Source organism: Anser cygnoides, chromosome 3 (genome assembly GCF_040182565.1).
Source record: "Anser cygnoides isolate HZ-2024a breed goose chromosome 3, Taihu_goose_T2T_genome, whole genome shotgun sequence".
Lineage (NCBI taxonomy): Eukaryota > Metazoa > Chordata > Aves > Anseriformes > Anatidae > Anser > Anser cygnoides.
In genome coordinates this window covers 96,919,906-96,941,197 of record NC_089875.1, presented here as the reverse complement: position 1 = coordinate 96,941,197, position 21,292 = coordinate 96,919,906, and the positions used below count along the sequence as shown (strand labels likewise).

The 21,292-nt window shown below is 37.5% G+C and overlaps 1 protein-coding gene across 12 annotated transcripts in view; it reads right to left on the bottom strand.

Annotated features, from left to right (window-relative positions):
* Window positions 1-21,292, bottom strand: part of HMGCLL1 (3-hydroxy-3-methylglutaryl-CoA lyase like 1) — an 85,850-nt gene that overhangs the window by 50,361 nt on the left and 14,197 nt on the right. For 10 of the 12 annotated variants that reach the window (XR_010830553.1, XR_010830554.1, XR_010830555.1 and 7 more), the window contains exons 2-5: window positions 10,890-10,967; window positions 9,801-9,908; window positions 4,653-4,748; window positions 2,671-2,819 (exon numbers count right to left, since the gene is read on the bottom strand). Coding sequence is in view for 9 of the 12 variants with exons in the window: in XM_066994781.1 (XP_066850882.1) it covers window positions 2,671-2,819; window positions 4,653-4,748; window positions 9,801-9,908; window positions 10,890-10,967 (431 nt within the window). In the remaining 3 variants the exon portion in view is untranslated. The remainder of the gene's footprint in view (window positions 1-2,670; window positions 2,820-4,652; window positions 4,749-9,800; window positions 9,909-10,889; window positions 10,968-21,292) is intronic. The other 2 variants (XM_066994779.1, XM_066994782.1) reach the window with 2 other exon arrangements.

The following is a 21,292-nucleotide window of genomic DNA, read 5'->3' as shown; positions in this document are numbered from 1 at the left end:
TTCCCAAGCTAATATTCTGTGCTGAAGATAGCTGTAATATAAACACACTTCAATGTACTTATCCCTTCTAATTGGATTCTTTACTCAGTTACAGTCCTACAAAGGCAATCATTCTGTCAGTGGCCTCCTGCTTCTCAATGATTCACTCTTCTTAGACTTGTAAGGCTGAGGAAGATAGCTATAGCTGGAATACACTTACATCATTTTCATTCACAGCTTCAAATCTGTTCATTTTATAGCATATCTGATATTTAGCAGTCCACTGCTGAAGCGTTGTGTAACATGTTGCACCTGGCATGACAGACTCAATAAAATTGTCCTGCATATACTATGTGAAGTTTGCTTAGGTTTGCACACTGAAGTGAAATTACAGATCTTTGCACTGGATGCACAAAGCACTTCTAAAACATAATCTGATTATATTTTCTCTGGGTTAAATTATCTTATTTTTGTTCATCTTTGGATTGCTGCTCTTCACTGTTTGCTTCCTTACATGACTATTGATATCCCTCTCACTATATCTTCTAAGTTTGTTTTCTTTCTTTTTATTATTAATTATTTTAATACTACTCTTGTCTTATTCTGTCCTGCTTCTCTGTTTAACCATTTTCTGCCTCTTAATTCATCCCCTTTCTAAGTGTCTTCCCAACCTGGTACTTTCTCATTCTTTTCTGCTGTGTTACCACATATGACTGATCAGGTAGTTAACGATAAATGTATGGGAATGTTGTAGAATCCTGTTGTGGGAACAGCCATTTCCATCACGTGTCAGTGTATCAGAGCCAGAATAGCTTCTGCTGGCATATTACAAATGCCTTAGACACACATTTGCGGAAAAGAAGCAGCAGGGTTCCACTTTCTTAAGCGTGTGCAAACTAGTGCAGAGAAGATTAGTTACCATTTTAAGTTCCAACATCAACTTAGAGTCCACCACAGGGAGCTTCTTCATCAGCTGTAGTTTACATCTTCTGGACCAGTTGCAAAGTCCATTTATTGACACCCATAGCTATCCAAAAATACATACAATGCACAAGCTTTGAGGATTCCCTTGATAACCATCAAGGTTGGCTCTATTGTGCCATTTGTTTGAATTTTGGTAGTGAAATACAGGAACATGAAAGAAAATACTGCTTGACATGCTTAGACATCTGAGGAAACTGGAAGACAGAAATTTTGTGAACAAATGTTCACCAGTGCTAAAGGTTTGTTGCTATACACATGTTGCCTTTCTGAATTGACTGTCTGTCCTCTTACCTATGCTTATCTGGGACCTACAATTCTGGCTGATTAATCCCTGATCTTAATCCTCCTGGAGAACTTAAGTTGCTAGTTATATTCTCAGCTCAGAGTTTACTTTCAGACAAACACAGCAAATAGGTGTAGAGACCTGTTAAACAACAGACTTCTTATAAGAGATGTTGCTCAGGAAGGCAAAACCTGACTCTACCTGAGAGATTAGAAGCTAGGCAGAGTATTTAAACTCTGGTACAAATTCATGTTTCTTAATACACTGAAAGTTATCACCTGTCTATCTAAGTGATTGTCCACCTGAAACACATAACCAGGCTAGGCAAAAAGGATTGAGCACTTACAAGCTGTGTGTCAAAACCCTTTGTCGGATGGATGTGCGTTAAAATCCTTGTGTTGGACAGGATGACCTCCAGAGGTCCCTTTCAACCTCATCCATTCTGTTATTCTCTGATCCTCTGAGGCTGAGGAAGAACTAGAAGTCAGATCTGCCCTTCTCAAGGCAAATACTCAAACTACCACAGTATTGTGCAAGAAGAGAGCAGTAGCATTACCTCTTCACTATTTCTGAAGGAAAGAGAAATACCAGTATTTATTCCCGACAGGTTTCCAAGCACTAAGCCTGTGAGGTATCTACCTCTACCACTTTTCAGCTCCAGGTACTTCCTTAGCCTGAGTTTGTATGTAGTTTGTATGACTAATAATCCTCAATGGACCTCACTGTTGAGTTTCATCTTGAAACTATATGAACGTTACTGTATCCACGAGGACATTCACCAATAATCTTAGATATGCAGATCTGTGTAATACAACAGAAAAAGCAAATGAAAGACTGTCCAAGGGCCAGTACCCCTAAGGAGTATTTTAACTTTAAAATAAAATACTCTAGATAAAGATAAATACTGGAAGATTTCAGAGTTGCATGCACTAGATACTCCATACACTTCAGCTCCTGGAGATTTCAGAATAACCATCATGAAATTTTTTTCTTTAGGAAAAAATTTGTTCCATCATTTTTATACCTTGATCCTACAGTGTATAAGTGATACATTATCAATACTATTATTCTGCATGCAGGATACTTTTTAAGGTTCTGGAAACAATGTTATAAGTTTTAAGCAACACAAAACAAATTTTATTCTGTCACCTGTGATAATATAAAAATTTGCAGAGTAAATGGATATGTAGATACAGTTATTTTTTTCAATTTCCAGAAAAACTAGTTGTCATTAGGATTTGCAAGATATAGAACAAAATTAATAAATATATGTATTTTTTAAAAAAGTATTTTCACAATAAAGACTATTATTTCATTAAATTAAGATGTAAAAATTTGGTAGTATCCTTTTCTACTGGTACAAAAATAATCCCTTTAACAGCGACTCCAATATCTCTGTATTACTTAAGAATCTTTATATTTACCCACGCACTGGAATATTCATATTCCTTGCTGATTTAACAACTTCTTCAAATTTTTCTATGCTTTCTTCAATAGAACAATTAATATTCATTTTGCTAAAAGATTCAGATGCTGCACCAAATACTGAGATTTCTGTAGCTCCTGCTGCAATCTGAAAAACACATTTCAACAAAACAGAAGCATAACGCTGCATTAGAAGTTTAGATTGTTTAATTCTGTAAGACATTCTAGAACTTTAAAGTACGTTATAAGTCTCATCTGTATCTCAAATAATAGTTTAATTACATTATTTTTAATCTACTGCATACAAACCAATTGAATTAAACTTTGAGTTCATTACGCTGTGGCAAATTTCCTTCCTCTTCTTAGCAATTGGATACATGTACATTTCTGAAGTGATAAATGTAGGTATTGAAATGTAGGAAATTATGTGAACACACTCCAAAAATAACAATGATTGATACTTATATTTCATTTTTCACAAAAAGAAAAGATCATATAACATCCCTGAAATATCCATCCTCTAAAAAATTCTGTTCCTAGTGAATGCCAGGAAGTCATTCTCACACTTACAACAGGCTCTGTATCCTGCATGTTTGTACACCAGCAACAGTAATCAACAGGAATTTCCTTGATACAGTCAGCTGTGGGATCCAGAGCTCCACTGGTCTTGGTGTCATAGTTGATAGGGACAATACATAGAATGTATATCTGGAGTCCGCTGAGAAAAAGTCTCTAAGCAAATACCAGCCTAGAGAATGTGTCAATGTTTTTGCTTCACCGAAGGGGCAATTAGCCTGAGCTTGTACTCAGTAAATCAAGTAACACGAGGTAAATCAGAATGATGAAAGTCAAGTGATTGGAGAAAACATTTAAACTTAAGAGAATAGCTAATTAATTAATTCTCACTTTCCAGTGAGAATACTACTCTTTTTCTACAAATAAAATAAAATAAAATAAAATAAAATAAAATAATAAAATCATTTTTTCTAGCTCATTTTTTCTCACTTTTTTCCCTTTGCCTTCTGCTCCTGAGGGGTAACTTCCAAACTTCAGCAACTGTTACAGGAACAAAAACCCTTTCAAATAGAGGGAAAAAATAACATAGCAGCAAGAAAGAACTCAGGAATCACCTGCAACTATTTCTTTATTGTTTTCTCTTCACTATATCTCTAAGTAGAGCATGTAGAGATATAATTTAATTCATACAAGCTACCGCTGCAGACACAGTTGTGGCACTATAAATCTGACTACCAATGGTTGACTCGCCTATGTATAAGAGATTGCATGTTTTAACAGAGATTGCATGCGCAGTATAGAACCTGAATGACAGACTATACACAAATGTCCATCAAGAAATACATCTTTCAAATATGGCTTGTCCTATATCAAGGCAAGTCACAGAAGCCTAAAAAAATTTTCAGAAAACAAAGAAAAAATGTATTGTTTTATGAAGACTGAAATGTTCCATTTTTGTAACTCCAAACACTTCAAGTCCTATCATTCTTAATATTTTCTAGTATGAACTGAAACAATTAACAATTTTTGAACCCTACTGAAATGAAATGCGAAATTTAAGAAATCTAATACAATCCTATAAACCATTTTCATTTAATTCACTCACTACTTTCCAATAAGAAAACACACTTTTTAGAACCTTTTCCAGGGCCAACAAGTCAAAGAAGTAAAAGGAATTCTCCTTCTCTTTACATGCAATCATCATTTATAGGAACTTCCAAAGACTGATTGAATGATACTTTCATTAAAGCTTGAATATATAGAACTTAACACTACTCTGTGAATTCAGTCATTTTTCACAATGAAGACTGAGTTTTTCATTAAAAGAAAAAAAAAAAAGCTTAGTTTAGCTCTAACAGGATAGGATACATGATAAATAGCTAGTTTATGGTACTGAGCTGGAAGCGAAGGAAAACAGGAAAACAGGAAGGAGGTAATTGTGGACATCTTTTACAAATGCACTTACAGCAGAATGAAAACCTTGAAGGTTAGGCGTGAGAACAGGATATCGGACTCCAGGATGTCGCTCAATGCCTCTCATTACTTCTTTATGATCTGCCATCTAAAACAGAAAAACATGGTATTGATTGACAATTATTTTTTGATTTTATGTATCTAAGCAAAAAATCACTTAGACAGTGCTATTGTCTAGATTAGGTATACAGTTCATACAGAAAGGATAACAGCAAAGGGATTAAATTGAGGTTGTACAAGTGCCCTTTCTTGCATTTCTTAACTTTTGAATACTTGAGCTGCAAGCATTCAAATTCTACGTGAATACAGAATTGGAGCTAAAATTATCAAAATGTTCTTTTTGTGTGTATCTGTAACAACATAAATTGCATCATACACTGAAAAACTTTTTTTCATATTAATCATCAATTGTTATTGTAACTTTAAAACTACCTTAATGGATTCCATAGGTGGAACTAACAGAATAACTAAATTTTGAAACTGTCCACATACTGAATTCTCAGAACTCTTACTAATGTGACTTCAGTCTTACCTGTAATTGAACCTATGCAACACTGTAACCAGAATATTTGAAAAGACTAATCATAAGTCTATTCATAAAACAATAAAGCAAAATACAGAACTCTGCATAGTGCAACATTTTAATATACTTGGGATTTTCTTTTAAAAGAAGAACATACTGTTTATTACATGAAGGTCAAAGAACAATACTTTATTGAAGCACTTGTCTTCCTTAGCCTCCCCTCACTAGAGAAATTCTACCTTTGTAAGATATACTCAAGCTTTTCTCACTCAAGATTCAATATAGCTCCCTGTAGTAATCAAGAAGATGAATCAGTGACTTATTCATGTAATAAACTGTAGATTATTTAGACAATTTATTTCTTGAAAGAAGTGGAAGAAAATCAAGTTTATTTTTAATGTTGTCTATGAAAACAATAAAGATAAAATAACACATATCCTTTGTATTTCATGTCTTACAGATTTTGAGTTTTACAAAAGTAATCTCAATAGTGTGTTTTAAATACTGTTTAAATCATCTCTCATATATGCAAATCTTCCAAGCAAACAATACTTATTCTGATATTGAATTGGATTTCTTACTCTTTTCACACTCATAAAAAGTCAGTTTAGGAATACTGTATGAAAAAATAAATGAACTACAAAGCTTTAGTAACATGTAATTTGGAATGGATAAGATATTGATAGTTTTGCAGTATGACAATTCTAAGCACATTCTATTAAATTATAGCAGATTATTAAGTGCCAGTACTACCGTCAACCTAGAATCTTCATGTCATTGGTTTTCTCTTATGAATATGGATGAATTAAAAATGCCAGAAAAATGCATGCATGTCCCCTCCAATGCAAGCCCACCATGAATCTATAAAGGGGATACATGGTATGAAAGTGTCTTATAGCCAGGTACAACTTATTTTCCATTAGGAATCAAGTGATGGTATAATGCAACTTTTAGTAATTGCTTCTAATGTAAACTAAACCAGCATGATCATCTAACATATCTGATAAACACACAAAAGACATTCTGTGTTGCCTTATTGGTTTAAGAACAATGTTTCATTCCTTAATTTAGTAAAATTTCTCAGGGCAAGGGAGAATGTTTAAAACTAAATGATTAATTAAATAGCAAATGTTGGAACTAATTCCATACTTTAAAGTTATAGCCTGACTTAAAATATACTAGAAATCCAAAATGACAGAGTTTCAAATAGTATGAAGCTGCCAGGTCCAAGTAATATTTTATGTACTACATTTGTCCCATTACTATTTTTCTTGTAGGTAAAATCCCATTTTAACATATATTGCATGTTAGAAGATTTTAAATTGTAATAAAATATTTCTTTTCCAAATTTCTTTAAAAATAAGCTTTCTAAGCTAAGTTATTTATAATTTTTGGCCATTTAGGTTATAGGTGTGGGATCCTGTTTTATATGGCACCTTGCTACTGTGGAACTTTTTCTTTTAGCTTTTCACCTCCAAAAAAAACAGTGGATGGGAAACCATAAAAGAGCTTTAAAATACTAAAAAAAGAAATAAATGAATGAGTGGTCTAAACATAACCATGAATTCTATTCCCATGACCTATGAAAATAAAAAAGAAAGGAGCAAAGAAAAGACAAAGTCAGGACTGCACTTCCTATCAGAGCAACACAATCTTATCTTTTAAATAAAAAAACAATTTAAATACAAATAAAGCCACTAAAATAAAATATTCAGACATGAATTTAAGATAAGAACGGATTGTTCATTTTTCCTAAAACTGACAAACTTGTTCTAAATTTGGTATTCTTAATGGCCCATAGGAAAAGGAAATAATTAAACATGAAAGGAAGAAATACACCTTTGTTTTACTTTTTCTTCTTTTTCTTCTTATATTCAAAAAGTCTTTATTATTCTCTGTTGTAACCACCGAAGTTTGATGACACTTGGAAAAACCTAGCATATACACTTTTAATCAACACAGTCTGAATGCATATTGTTCCTATGTTGTCACCAAAAAAATTCTGCTTTGTCAGTGTCCTCTTCCTCTTTCCTATTATCCTTCCTTTGGGCCCTTCTCTAGTGATCCTAGGAACATTAAAATTAATCAGTATGTACTATACAGCCAGTTCGCTCTGCTACCTCATGATAAGAAAAAGTATGATCATACCATGTTTTTCCCAGAGGAAAGCCTGGAACACAGTTCAGTTCCAGGATGCATTCTCAGCTTAAACTGGACAAAGTTTTTTATACATTTTGACAGAAGATGTGCAAACAAAATTGTTTTAAAAAAAATATTTTCTCATACTAATTACTTTTGAGTTTTACTTCATAAACAACTTGCACAGTCCTTACTAAACATACAAATACTCAACTGTTCCTGTGCATACAGTGGGATTTTAGTTTCAGACTCAGTGGAGTCTGCTGCCTTGATTTGGTGCTAGGGAGCATTTCTGAGAAGTTTCCTCCATTTGTACAAGCTCTGCGTACTTGGATTTTCTTCACTTGATTGTACATCTCTGAATTGGAGTTGCTTCCACAAGAAGTCCCCTCTACCATGAATGTTCTCCAGAGATCAGCTGCACTGCTCTTCATATGGATACTTGAATTTCTCACTCTGTAACTTGACTTCATATTCTCAAATCTTTATCACTACATAAGTGATGAAGCAACTCACTTTAAAGTAGCTCAGAATCCTATAACCCAGTTGCTCTTTAGTCATGGTGTCAATCCATTGTTCCCATACCTCTTAGCCCCACTCAGCATCCTGTGACCCAATTATCACAGAATCACAGAATCACAGAACTGAAGGGGTTGGAATGGACCTCGAAAGATAATCAGGTCCAACCCCCCTGCCAAAGCAGGTTCCTTAGAGCAGGCTGCCCAGGTAGGAGTCCAGACGTGCCCTGAATATCTCCAGAGAGGGAGACTCCACAACCTCCCTGGGCAGCCTGTTCCAGTGCTCCATCACCCTCACCATGAAGAAGTTCTTTCGCATGCTGGTGCAGAACTTCCTGGGCTCTATCTTGTGACCATTGCCCCTTGTCCTGTCCCCACAAACCACTGAGAAGAGGTTGGCCAAATCCCTCTGTCTCCCACACCTCAGGTATTTATACACTTTGATAAGATCCCCTCTCAGTCTTCTTTTCTCCAGGCTGAACAGACCCAGGTCTCGCAGCCTTTCCTCATAGGGAAGATGCTCCAGGCCCCATATCATCTTTGTGGCCCTCTGCTGGACTCTTTCCAGGAGTTCCCTGTCTTTTTTGTACCGGAGAGCCCAGAACTGGACACAATGCTCCAGGTGAGGCCTGACCCATCCTTATCCCATTCCCCACTTATTGCTGTTTCTTGCAAACAACACACACAACTTCCTGCCCTAGTGCTGCATGGAAGAAATTGGAAATCACCTGAAATTTTTTTTATGTTTGGAGAGTGATGACAATGTCTAAGATTTCAGATTTGGAAAGAAAGCAGAAAGGCAGGAGAAGAAAGCTAGAAGCAAGAAAAAGCTGGAATAAGGCTTTGCAGAGGCTCCCAAAAACAGCTCTGTTAAGAAGTCTTGATGTGGCCTACACTGCCTTTTCACTCAGCAGCAACTTCTAAGCTGAGACTCTAATGCTTCCTCCCTGACTGAGAAACAGCGCAGCTGCAGAGCAGCCAAGACCATGCCTGGCCATGTAACTTGTTATCACAGAATCACCTAGGTTGCAAAATACCTCCAAGATCATCAAGTACAATCATTAACCACAGACTGCCAAGTCTACCACTAAACCATGTCACTAAGCACCACATCTACACGTCTTTTAAATACCTCCAGGAATGGTGACCCAACCGCTTCCCTGGGCAATCTGGTTCCAGTGTTTCACAATCCTTTCAGTGAAGAGATTTTTCCCATTATCCAGACTAAACCTCCCCTGGCACAACTTAAGGCCGTTCCCTCTTGTCCTATTGCTTGTTGCTTGGGAGAAAAGATCGATGCCCACCTCACTACAACCTCCTCTAAAAAAAAACATTCAACCCTGTTATCACCACTATCAGTCTCAAGACAATCCAAACACTCCCTAACACATAGGGTTACCCCACCACCTCTCCTTCCTAGCCTACTCCTTCTGAAGAGTTTGTAGCCATCCACTGCAGCGCTCCAGTCATTTTCTTCAATTGTTGACACTGACTGTGTCTGCACTCACCACAGGTAACCCCCCCCCACAAGGCAAGCAATTCATGGCTATGGATAACATCAGCTGGCAGAGCACCTTATAATTAGAAGTTACAAACCTTTGTGTTCCAACAAGCCCTTCAATGGACACAAGTGAATATAATAAAAACTCTTCCAGCTTGATGTTTTTCATTGGAATACAATTAGTGGGACAGACAGATAAAGGTATGTATAGTCCTAGTATATATAGTATGCATATGCATTGGGACTACTTTTTAATAATTAGCCCAACTTCAGTGGACCTAAATAAAACGACAAAACTTGAAAATAGTGTAAACAGCACCTGACTACAGCATCTGATTTTACAAAAATAATAATAATAATAATTTACTCCTGTTCCATTGTCTTCTATATTTATACAGACTACACTACTGGAAAACTCCACTGTAAATTGAAAGTAGAAATGGTGACGATTTTACATACCTGAGGCACCCATTTGGATGAAACGAAACTGGTCACTTCTATTGCAGAAAGGCCTGTTTTGGAAAGCCGGTTGATTAACTCAATTTTGATATCAGTTGGGACTATCACCTGTGAACATGAAGACATACTATAGTAAAGTATTTCATGCAGTAAGAAATTTTGTAAGTCATAAGTACATAATCAATACATGTGTTTTAAAATCATGAACTATACTGGTATATTATACCATAACTATACTGTTTATTGAGAGTAGGAAGCTACAATACAGGGAAAGCATTAGGAAGTATCCTACTCCATTTCTTTGTCCACTACAAAAGAATAGGGAAACACTACTATGTAACTGTTTATAGATCTGTCCTCAATGTTAGTAACCAAAGATCAGCCTAGCAAAGAAGTGACAAAGGAAACTAATACAGAATAGTCCAACCACAGAAAAATGGGATAAAAAAAAGCTCCAAGGCTGAGACAGAGTAATTCTCCTATTCTGGTAATACCATTAACTCTACTAACACCTTTAATATCAGTATCAACATGTATAAGCTTAACCTCCCGTTTGCAGAAAGAGATGATTGTTTTGACACATGTACTGTATTTTACACAGTCTCTTTCAATCTTCTTCCATGCTTCCCTATCCCCCTTCAGGCAAATAATATCAAAAGAGTGATTTTTTTTCCTTTCCATGTTATTTCACCTGGAAATATGACAAAATCTATCGTACTATTCCTACTACAGTATCATATGTAGCACAAACACATATTACAAAAATAGCTAGCTAGTGTTTTGTGGTGCTTACTAATTATGCCATGACATAATGCAATTAGTTGACAAAACAAATTCCAGAGAAAAAATGGTGGCTGAGTAACAGAAAGGCTAGTTAACCAAGTATAGCAAGAAGTGATATGATTTAACATCTGGCTAAACAGTAATAATATAATCTTATTCTAACATGCAAGACAGTTATTAATATATACAAATATACTTACTGTACAAAATAGAAAAAATGGTGATTAGCAGGATGTATGCATTTTACACAATGAAAATGACACTGATATCCATGTCAAAACACACACAAAAAAAGAGAAAAATTACCTTTTCATTTTGTAATCCATCCCTTGGCCCAACTTCTACAATCTTTATGTACTCAGGCAGTCCAGATGTTTGGGATTCCTGAAACACAAATCGATACTGAAACACTAAACAATGAAGATCTCTAAAATAAAAGGCACAGCTTGTACTTGTCTTCTTTCATGGTTCTTATATTATTCAGGGTATAAAGTCATACTGTCAACAGTAAGTTTGCTCGCTGCCTTTCAAACTCTGTGAGAATATATTCCACACCTTGAATTAGGGAATATAAAGCAGAAGTTATCTGCACGTACGTTCCACTGCTCCTCGGAGGCTACAAATGTTTATTATAAAAATGTACATAAAACCATAAATGAACACCGTGTCTTACAGAGTGAGAAATATTCCCATTTCAAAAAGCTTCCAGACAAACGATCCCATCCTCCAAGCTTCTACCTGAATGTTCCCAATTTAACTGAACAGTTACTTCTGTGTAAAAATTTGCAAGACTAGGCTATAAATCTGAAAGGAACAGGGCAGAGAAGACAAGAAATGTTGAAGAGATTATTAATGAAAGATGAAAGTAATTCCTCCACTGGAAGATGAAGGTTTTAAAGAAAGATTTAAAGGAGAACAAGGAAGGCCCCTGGTAGACAAGAAAAATTTTCCAGGTTTAAGAGCAGATCTGAAAAGGCAGGAGGCTGATGGTGAAAGGAGAGAAAGAAGGCAGCAGTAAGGTCAAAGGGCTAAGGAGAGCATGGGGAGTTGGAGGGGGAGGAACAAGAAACGAGATCAAAAAAGCAGGTGAAGGGAAATGAAACTTCCTTTTTTATTATTTAGCTGCTCTGTTATTCAATCAAATTGACAGGTGTGGTAGTTAACGTAACCTGGGCCTGTAGGACCTGCAACAGTTCAGAGCAGTTGCTTAGGTTGACCCCCAAAAGCTGTGCGTCTTTAAAAACAAATCCGATGGCCAACTTTGGCTGCAGAGCCAGCTCCCGGGTGAGCAGACAGGATAAAGAACGCAGGCAGCCCCATCAGGAGCTCTGGAGGTGCCCTGTTTTCTATTTTGCACCGAATACAAAATCCAATCCAGCGTCTTTATTCCAGTGTTAAAGCCCTTGATGGGATTAGTGCTAGCTACTTGCAGGACTGCTGCTCCCTCTACAACCTTTACCTCCCCTGGCAGCTAAATACCACTGGAGCCATGAAACTGTCAGCTCCAGGGGACAACTCCTGCATGCAGCAGTCAGAGCTTGCACAGAGACCAGGCACGGCCTGCAGAAGTCGCTTCTGCCACGCGTAAATATGACCGCTAATCTCACAACTTTTAAAACATGTTTTTCATCCCTTCCTTATTAGTATCACCAGTGTAGTTTCTACCAAGTGGCTGCTAATTTCTTCTCACAGCAATGGAAAGTGAGCCATCTGCACCAAACTTCTAGAGCACCTTGTTTTTTCCCTGCGTTCTCAGTGCCCGTGCATTAAAGGAAGCTCTCTACAGTAACAGACGAAACACTGGCCAAAATACAATAAACATATTTCAGAGCATTTACTGTATATTTATCTGAGTGCAGTAAAAAGAATGGGAAACAGCTGCATAGTATCTATTTGATCACGTGGAACATCTGGTAAGTTAAAACTTTGTCAGGCTGTGCTAAGCCCACACTCGCTGACAGTATAAACCTACTAAAATGTGAAGGTAAAGCCTTCACATCTGCTGCATATTGTTTCTCTTTTTTTTTTTTTTCCCCAAGTTATTTTCACAAATATGGCACAGCTTCAGCACTACGGGCATAAATCTGGGTTATTTCATGATTATCAGATCCTTCTTGTTACAAGACAAATGCCACAGCCTTGCTATGAATAAAGCTGTGACTGGGAAAAGGGGGAAAAAAAAAAAAAAAAGAAAAAAAAAAAGGAGCTAAAATAGATTATGATAACCAAAGCTTAATTTAGAGCATGAAAAATATCCATAAAACTTCGGTGGCAAAAGTGTTCAATTCCTAGGCCAAATCCTGTAAATCCTATTCAGTTCCTACTGTGGTAAAACTTTGTTGAAATTGAAGAGCTGTACCTGTCTTCCCAGAACAGTACATTCAGCTGTATCAAGTGTCTTAGCCTTTCTCATGGCCACTTAACAGGAGATCTGCAGTCCCTGGATTTCACAGAGAATGGTGTGAACGGGCATTGCAGAAAGGCATTCAAGTATTGATTTTTATTTTCCATCTGTGATATTACGCACGTTTAATCTCTTCCAGCCACGGGCTCTTATCCCCTGACTTTCTCTGTAGCCTTATTGCACACTAGTCAGTCCCAACTAAAATTCACTGTTGGTGACCACGACACTGACAACAGCGTACAGGATGATTCTCATAAGGGCCAGCCACATAATGCAAATTCAAGACAGCACTACAGACAGACCCTTACACTCTTCAAGCTGATGAATTAATGGCTTGGAGTAAACATCTTGGCTCTTCATCCAGAAAAGCCTTGTTTTGCATTCAATTTATTCTGATTTAATCTACTGTACTCTACTGTTCCTTTTTTCAAGGTCACTCGTTTCCCCCTGTGTGGCATCCAGGACGCTACTGACAATGTCTCCCATCTTTCTGTCATCAGTAGATCTTACCACCCTGATATTTCACAATTAGAACATTCGGACTAATGTGATCACTTTATTTTAACAGAAGGATGTATTATTTCAATAAATTTGGTTTGGTGTTATTGAAGAAAACCTTTACAAAAAAAGACCTGAGGATTTCCACCAGCAATGTCCCTTTGGTCTGATAAATCTGCTTTCAACATACTCGCTTATTTCCTCATCAGCCAGCTTCTTATTCATCTCACAATTCCTCCTCCCATCATCCTTCTCCCCTGCTTAATGAATTAATTTCTTTTGTGTTGTATTGTTGAAGCTCAGATAACAAGCAAGTAAAAGGGATGCAAATACTTAGATTCAGTCCCCTGTGTCATATTTATGCATTTTATGGTACATAATCATTGGATAAAACTCAGAAATAAATCAGGGACTAAATGACTACATGTTCCATCTTCTGCTAAGTGACTCCAGCATTTTTCACACTCTGTAGCCGAAGCTGAATCAGAGGAGGAAAGGAGTACCTCTTCACCTTCGTCTCACCTGTCCTGTGAGTACTCAGTAACCAAGCCTTTAGGACATTCTTCCAAGAAGCTGGAGTTACACACTTGGCAATGGTCTCAGGAAAGGAGACTCCCCACTTTCTTGCTAAGTCTTCTGATCAGTGTCACAGAATGTTTGGACGTAACTTAAAACACAGCTGAAGAAGTGACAGGAGCCATCAGTCACTTTCTGTGCCAGGCTCAATGCCATCTGCATTCACAAGGCAAACATCAAATCCACAGAACAGACTGAAGTCTTTAGGAGCTTATTCAGAGTTTAAACACTTTGGGTTTACTATCTGGACGGCATTAGACCTTAACCAGGACTTGAGCTTCCTGAATTGAGGCACTGAGTCCCCCTAACTCTAACTGGAGGGCTTTAAATGTGCACCATCCCCACAGGTAGAAGGGAAGGATTTTCAGAACCAAGATGGAGACAGAAAACTTTGATACATTCAAGTAAGGCGTTAAATAGTTTTTCTATATGAAGAGAATCCAAAAAAAAAGGTGAACCCTACAGAAATATACAAGTATTTATGTTAAACACCAAACATGTCAGGCAAATCAGTTTGGTTTTAGAAAAATAATACTTAATTATATTAAATGAAGTATTCTCATGTAATGAAGTATAGAAAGTAGTTATGGCAGATACTTAGAGGTGACTGTTTATTGAATTATATACTGGCTCTGTTAAAAAGTAATGACTACCAAAGTACAATGTTTGAAATATCAAAAAGGAAATAGTTGACATAAAAGACTAAGAGCCTGGAAAATTTGTTTTTTCCATGTATCTAGCCTTGCCAAGGGAGAATAAAAAGCATATAAAACCACAAAAAATGCCTCCCTCAAAACAAAATACAGCCAGAGTCTTAAAAAAAAGGGGGGGGGGGGGGGGGGAAAGAAATAGAAAAAGGAAAGCCATACTATTCAGCTTGAGACACTGTATGCCAAATTTCTGTATGGAAACATTTTCCCTGAGTTATAAATAGAAGTGCCTAGTAACCCTTAATTAGAGCAGTATAATCTTCTTTACATAACCATAAATGTAATCAAATTAAATAAACACACTTTTTTAAGCCCTGTAACTGCTTCAGAACTTCTAGTAAAGGCGCTGAGGTTCGTTCAGCCTTCTGACTTTCATTCCACACAGCTCATCTATATGGCAATTAATAGCACTGGCAGATATCATCTAGAGCTGATCAAAACCAAAACGACCCAAAAATAAGGGTGACTAATCTGGAGGTTTGGTTCTTTTCAGTCTTTCTAACCAAGCAAAGATAAAGCTCTGCTTTCCTTTTCCACAAGGTGGTGTTCTGCCACAGAGGACAATTGAGCAAAGGTAGGTCCGTTTTGGAAAAAAAAAAAAATTGCCCAGGAGAGTGGTTTTAAACAAGAATCAGCAGGGAGGTGTCATCGTAACTCCATCTATACATGTGCAGTGACATGGACAAATACCCCAAAACTGGGAAAAGGCTCTGAGATAAGAAGTACAATTGCTGGAAGAAGAACAAAGAAAACAATGGTCAATCTTCTAAACTTTACAAGACACCGAGGAAATAAACAGGAAGAAATAAAAATCTTACTACAAATCAAATAATGATTAAAGCGATATTACAGAAACTTATTTATATAGTTCACACTACAGGAAGACATATAAAAGATATTCATTCTCAAATTAACTAGGGGAAAAAGGGAGGAGATTCACCCATGAGATATAAGGAATATATACAGATATTCAGAAAACAATGGGACACACCTGGTGAATACCCCTCAGCAAGGATAAACAGAGGATCCATCCTAGCACATCTGCCGTACTCTGCTGACTTGACCAGTCAAAGCAGTTACAAATGGTTTAGACAACAAGACTAGAAGTTCAAATTCCATTCACATACTGGAGAAATAAATACAGAATCACAGAATGGTTGAGGTTGGAAGAGACCTCTGAATGTCATCCAGTCCAACCCCCTGCTCAAATACAATGCATTTCAATAAAAGCAATACATAATATGGCACAAGTGATACTTGGGAAGAAGATGGACAGTACCTGATTAAACAGTTCTGTAGAGAAGTACTAGGATATTAAACTGGATAGTGAACTTAATGAGTCAATAACATGCTTTCAAGAAAAAGTAAAAAAAAAAAAAAAAGGGAAAAAAAAAAAGGAAATGATAAACCTAATCTTAGGGATGCTGGAGAAATAACAGCAGTATGCCACTTAATGAATAGAAGTAGTTTTGGACTGCCTTCTTCAGTAAAGAGTTCAATCAACTGAAGAGCAGCAAAATACAAAATCTAAGTAATTCATTACAGAATTTCATTCTGTTACGCAGAGTTGTATGCAGACTTAACTTACCTGGAGCAAATCAAAGAATTGTTGAGGACAGAGGGGTCCTCTATATATCCTGTAGTCCAATCCAACCAGTAACACCCCCACCCTGCACCAATAAGAGCAGTGTCAACTGAAGCAGGTTGCCCATGACTATGTCCAGTCAGGTCTTGAGTATCTCCAAGGATAGAGAGTCCACCTCTTCCCTGGGCAACATGTAACAGCATTTGATCACCTTCATAGTACAGAACATTTTTCTGATTCTTAAATGGAATTCATTACACTTCAGCTTGTGCCCACTGCCTCCTGTCCCATCACAGAGCAGAGCCTGACTTCACCTCATCGGGTAGTTAACACACATTGATAAGACCACCCTGAGCCTTCCTTTCTCCAGGCTAAACAATTGCAGCTCTTTCAACCTCTCCTCATATGACAGATGCTCCTATCTGTTAATTATCTCCATGGCCTTTTGCTGCACCCCATCCAGTATGTCCATGTCTCTCTTGTACTGGGTAGTAAGCTTACCTACAGCCTACATTAGTCCACCTCTTCAAATGTAATTTGAATGTGCTTATAATTTTTATTAGAGGGCTTGTGATAGCTCATGAAAGAGCAGTGATTTAGATGTATCAGCAACTTATCTGAACTGACTGGGAATTCACTATTGCAAAGTGATAGCTTTAACATTTCTACTGTCATTTCCACTGATTATAAAATTCTAATATAACCTGCTAGTACACTTGTTACATTGTTGCAAGGCTGTTTACAACCAAATACAAGTCACTCATACAAGAACAAAAGAAATGTAATTTTAAACACAGGGGAATTCAGCCAAACTAGAAATGCTCATGCTGTCGGAGAGGCCAGTTCTTTGATTTAATCCGGTTTATAAAGAGGACTGTAATAGTTAATAGAAGGTAATTAAATGCAGATAATATTAACGAACAAATAATATGAAAAAAATGTTCCTTTTGTTTAGATAATTAATCTTTCATAATAAGAATTCTATCAAGTGAGCAGAATTTTCAAGAACTGACAGTTCAAAAGATATCAAATGACATTAACAGGGAATGCTCTGGAGTTCATGAAAAATGTTGCACTGTTAAGAATAATATTCTCACAGAAAACTAGACAGTTCAAGTCACAGTAACTACACTACTCATGGACATATGGTCACGAATTTAAAAAAACAAAACATAATCTATTTATTACTATCCTATCCTAAACGATTTCTGAAAGGGATAGGATAGGATAGGATAGGATAGGATAGGATAGGATAGGATAGGATAGGATAGGATAGGATAGGATAGGATAGGATAGGATAGGATAGGATAGGATAGGATAGGAAGCTACGCAAGTCAAAGTTGAAGAGGAGTATTCATGTCAAGCTGAAGAAACCTCAGCTCTCTCATGTTGTCTATATACATGTACCTAGAGTCATTCTTGACAACTTAAGCGTTCTGACCTCCATATTCAGGAAGGGCACATTTCACCCAGTTAGTAAGGTCCTGTTCCAAACCTGTCAAGATGTCTATACACTGCAGAGCATCTGAAATGGCAATCGAACTGGGCTTCTGAATTGTTGTTTCCATGTGGATGTCTAAAGGCATGCCAAATGTCTAAATACCCCCTGCAGTTGAACAAGCTTTATTTAAGTTCATCCTGTAGTTGACTTCTAGTGGCTGACAGTCTCTATTGCCAGGCTTATATAACCACTCAGAGACTGAATGCCATTCTAGAAGGAATAGGTCTCCTGCACATTTTACTACAGATATTCTGGTCCCATAAAGATGTCCCATATATTCTAGGTGTAGAGTGGCACTAGGCACCTGTTTAAGCAGCTAAGTCCTGTCCCAGATCTCCACTGGCTGTCACAGGAAATTCAGCTGCTGTAGACACCAACATATGTCTTAATTCAGGTGTCTTAATTTCAAGCAGACATCTGCCTCAAATAACTATACATCATCTAATGAGTTATCAAGAAAACTTGGAGAAACTTCTTTTGAACTCCTACAAGAGCTCAGCAGGCAATGTATTCTCTTCCTCACTGTAAATTAGGTTTTCACCCTTCTTTGCTGACATGGTTCCTAACCTAACCTGCTGCTGCATTTCATCTCAGCCTCTTAACTCTTCCTCACTGAAAATTCAGAATACGGTCAAATACGTAGAAGAGAGGAAGTAACATTACTCCTCGTAACAGATCATTTCAATCCAAAATATTCTCAGCAACTGAGATGTATATAAATACCCAAAGCAAGATGAAGATCATTCCAGCAGTGCCTAATGACAGGATGAGAAGCAATGCACATAAAGTTAACTGTCACATCTGAACATCACAAAACACTTTTTTACTGTGATGGTGACCAAGCACTAGCACAGGTTGCCCAGAGAGGTTATAGTCTCCCACCCTGGAGATCTCCAGAAGCTGGACACAGTCCTCAGCACCCTGCTCTGGGTGGCCCTGCTTGAGTAGAGGGGTTGGACCAGATGACCTCCAGAGGTCCCTTCCAACCTCAACCACTCCCTAATTCTGTGAGACCTCACACACCACCAATCTTCCAGGTATATGAAATTAAACATGTACTATACGGATATTTAAGCATCATCAGTCCAAATGAGGATTCTAATTCCTGTTTCTGAGCATCTCGTTGGAGCAACTGGCATGGTTTCTATTCTTCTGCTCAAGTTATCCATTAGAAGCAATTGAACTGAACTCTTGCCTCTTGTTTTGAAGTTAACTCCTCTGATACCATTCTCACAGATCCAGACCTTGACCTACATGGACTAACTTTCCAGCTTTATCTTGGACTTCTGTCATCACTATTGACCTGCACCGTGGTCACTGGGCTGCGTGGCTGACCCTGATTACCATCACTGGACCTAATCCTGACCCTGACTCACTGACTTGCACTCACAGCTGAAACTTGGGACTTCTCTTATCACCACAGACTTGCCCAATGATCTGGACTCCTGGTTGAACATAGTTACCATCTTGGGGTCTGCCCTGCTCATCTCACTTTGCTACTGTGAGGCTGGGCCCTGCCTGGTTGGTGACCCCACTGCTTTGTCAGCACAATGGCCACCTACGGCTCCCCTCCTTTAGTAAGCTGCTGGACCTCGCTGCTCCCTTATGGTCAGACTGACAAAATCTTCTCATTCCAGAATTTACTGCAATATCTGAACCATCCAGTTCAGATATGAACCCTTTGAGCACTTTTTTACTTCAAGTGATCACATGCTGGGAGCAGAATGCGACCTGTTTCTCCCTCTCTTTACCCCTTTCTATCAATTGCACCTCCACGGAAAGGTTAGCAAGTGTTCATGGCCTTCACTGCAAGCAGAAGCTCCACTTATGGAGGTCATATGCTCCAGATTAGGGCAGCAGCAGTTGTGAGCTATTCCTTAAAAGTGGTGTTTGTGCATTAACTCTCCCTGAGCCTGCTGCATCATCACCTTACCCACTGGAGACTACAGCTATCAGATGCTATGAGAGTCATCCCAAAGGACAGTGTTCAGTGCAAGCAACAAACTAGGCTCTATGTAAAAGTAGAGGCCTCTTACATGAAAAATACAGCAAACTTCCAACAGTAAAAGAGCTCCATATGACACACAAAAACAACCACTCTCATAGAAGAGAAAACTGAGGCACAATTCTCAGTTGTGTTAAAGAACTTTCTGCTAGGAGAATCACGAGAGTATTAATAAGAGTGCAAGCCGATTTCCCAGCATGCTGTCTCCTAGCTCTTAGCAAAATGTAACAAGAGATCTCGCATATTAGCAGATCAAATAAATAAGCAATTCCTTTCTGTATGAAAGGACATTTCTTTCAGGCCAAACACAAAATAGCATATTTTCCAAAAGAGCTACAGTGTTAATAAATCAAGATAATCTCTGTTTGCAGGAGTCAAACAGAGGGAATAAGAGAAGGAATTCCTCACCTCTCAGACTATTTTCATTTGTGCTAGACCAGAAAAGGTCAACTCTCACATACTTTGTGTGAAACACCTGCTGAATATTGTTTTCTATGATTTGGAGTTGCCCTTTTGCTTTCACTGGATGTGTTTAGGCGCTAAGAGATGCAAACTAAACCTGCAGCTGCCTCCAACAAATACTTTGCCTACTAATTCAAGTGAACTTGACTTGAACTATGAATACACAAATATAAACCCTGACTCCTTCCTTCTTGTTTGATTGAAAGTCTTGTCATACATTTGAATCCTATTTGGCAGTGTCTACTTACACATTTATTGTAAAAACGTAAGAATAAGTTCTAATTTATTAATGCATTTTTTTAATACACGAAAGGTGGAAAGTTCTTTTCTGTCATACTCTTCATACTACATCAAAGATTAAACTGACATTCTTTCTTAGGCTATTTCTCATTTTCCCCTCTTGTGAGGAAGTGCCAAGTTCAGAAGTAATAAACAGGCTTAAAATCACCTCATTGTTTTTCTGTTATATTGTGCATTTGGAATGTATTCTGAAACTACTTCTGTTAGTTAAAAAAATTGCACAGGCTACCACACTGATCTTGCAACAAAATTATCTTCTGTTTTGTTATGACCATCTCAGTTTCTTCATAAACTGGATTTTCTTCTCAATCTCTCCATTATTTGAAGCATACATAGAATGCAACTATATTTCTTCCAAATTCGAAGAGATACGCTGAACTACTACACCGGGCACGTGTTTTTTGCAGTAGCAGTACATAAAACAATGAATTGCTAAAATTATTTGGATTCATTTCTGATGAAGTCCTTGCTTTAAAACTTTCCATATATTGCTTCCAACCCCCAAAACCATGCAAAGCCAGGTACAGCGAAATTACACAATACAATTTAACTGGTGGTTATGTCTCAGGTACATAGTAATGGCTGTGCTGGACAGAAAACTAATAAAAGCCACATTTCCTAACTTCCATAATGGTAAAGACCAAAACCTATTAAGACCACCTATTCAA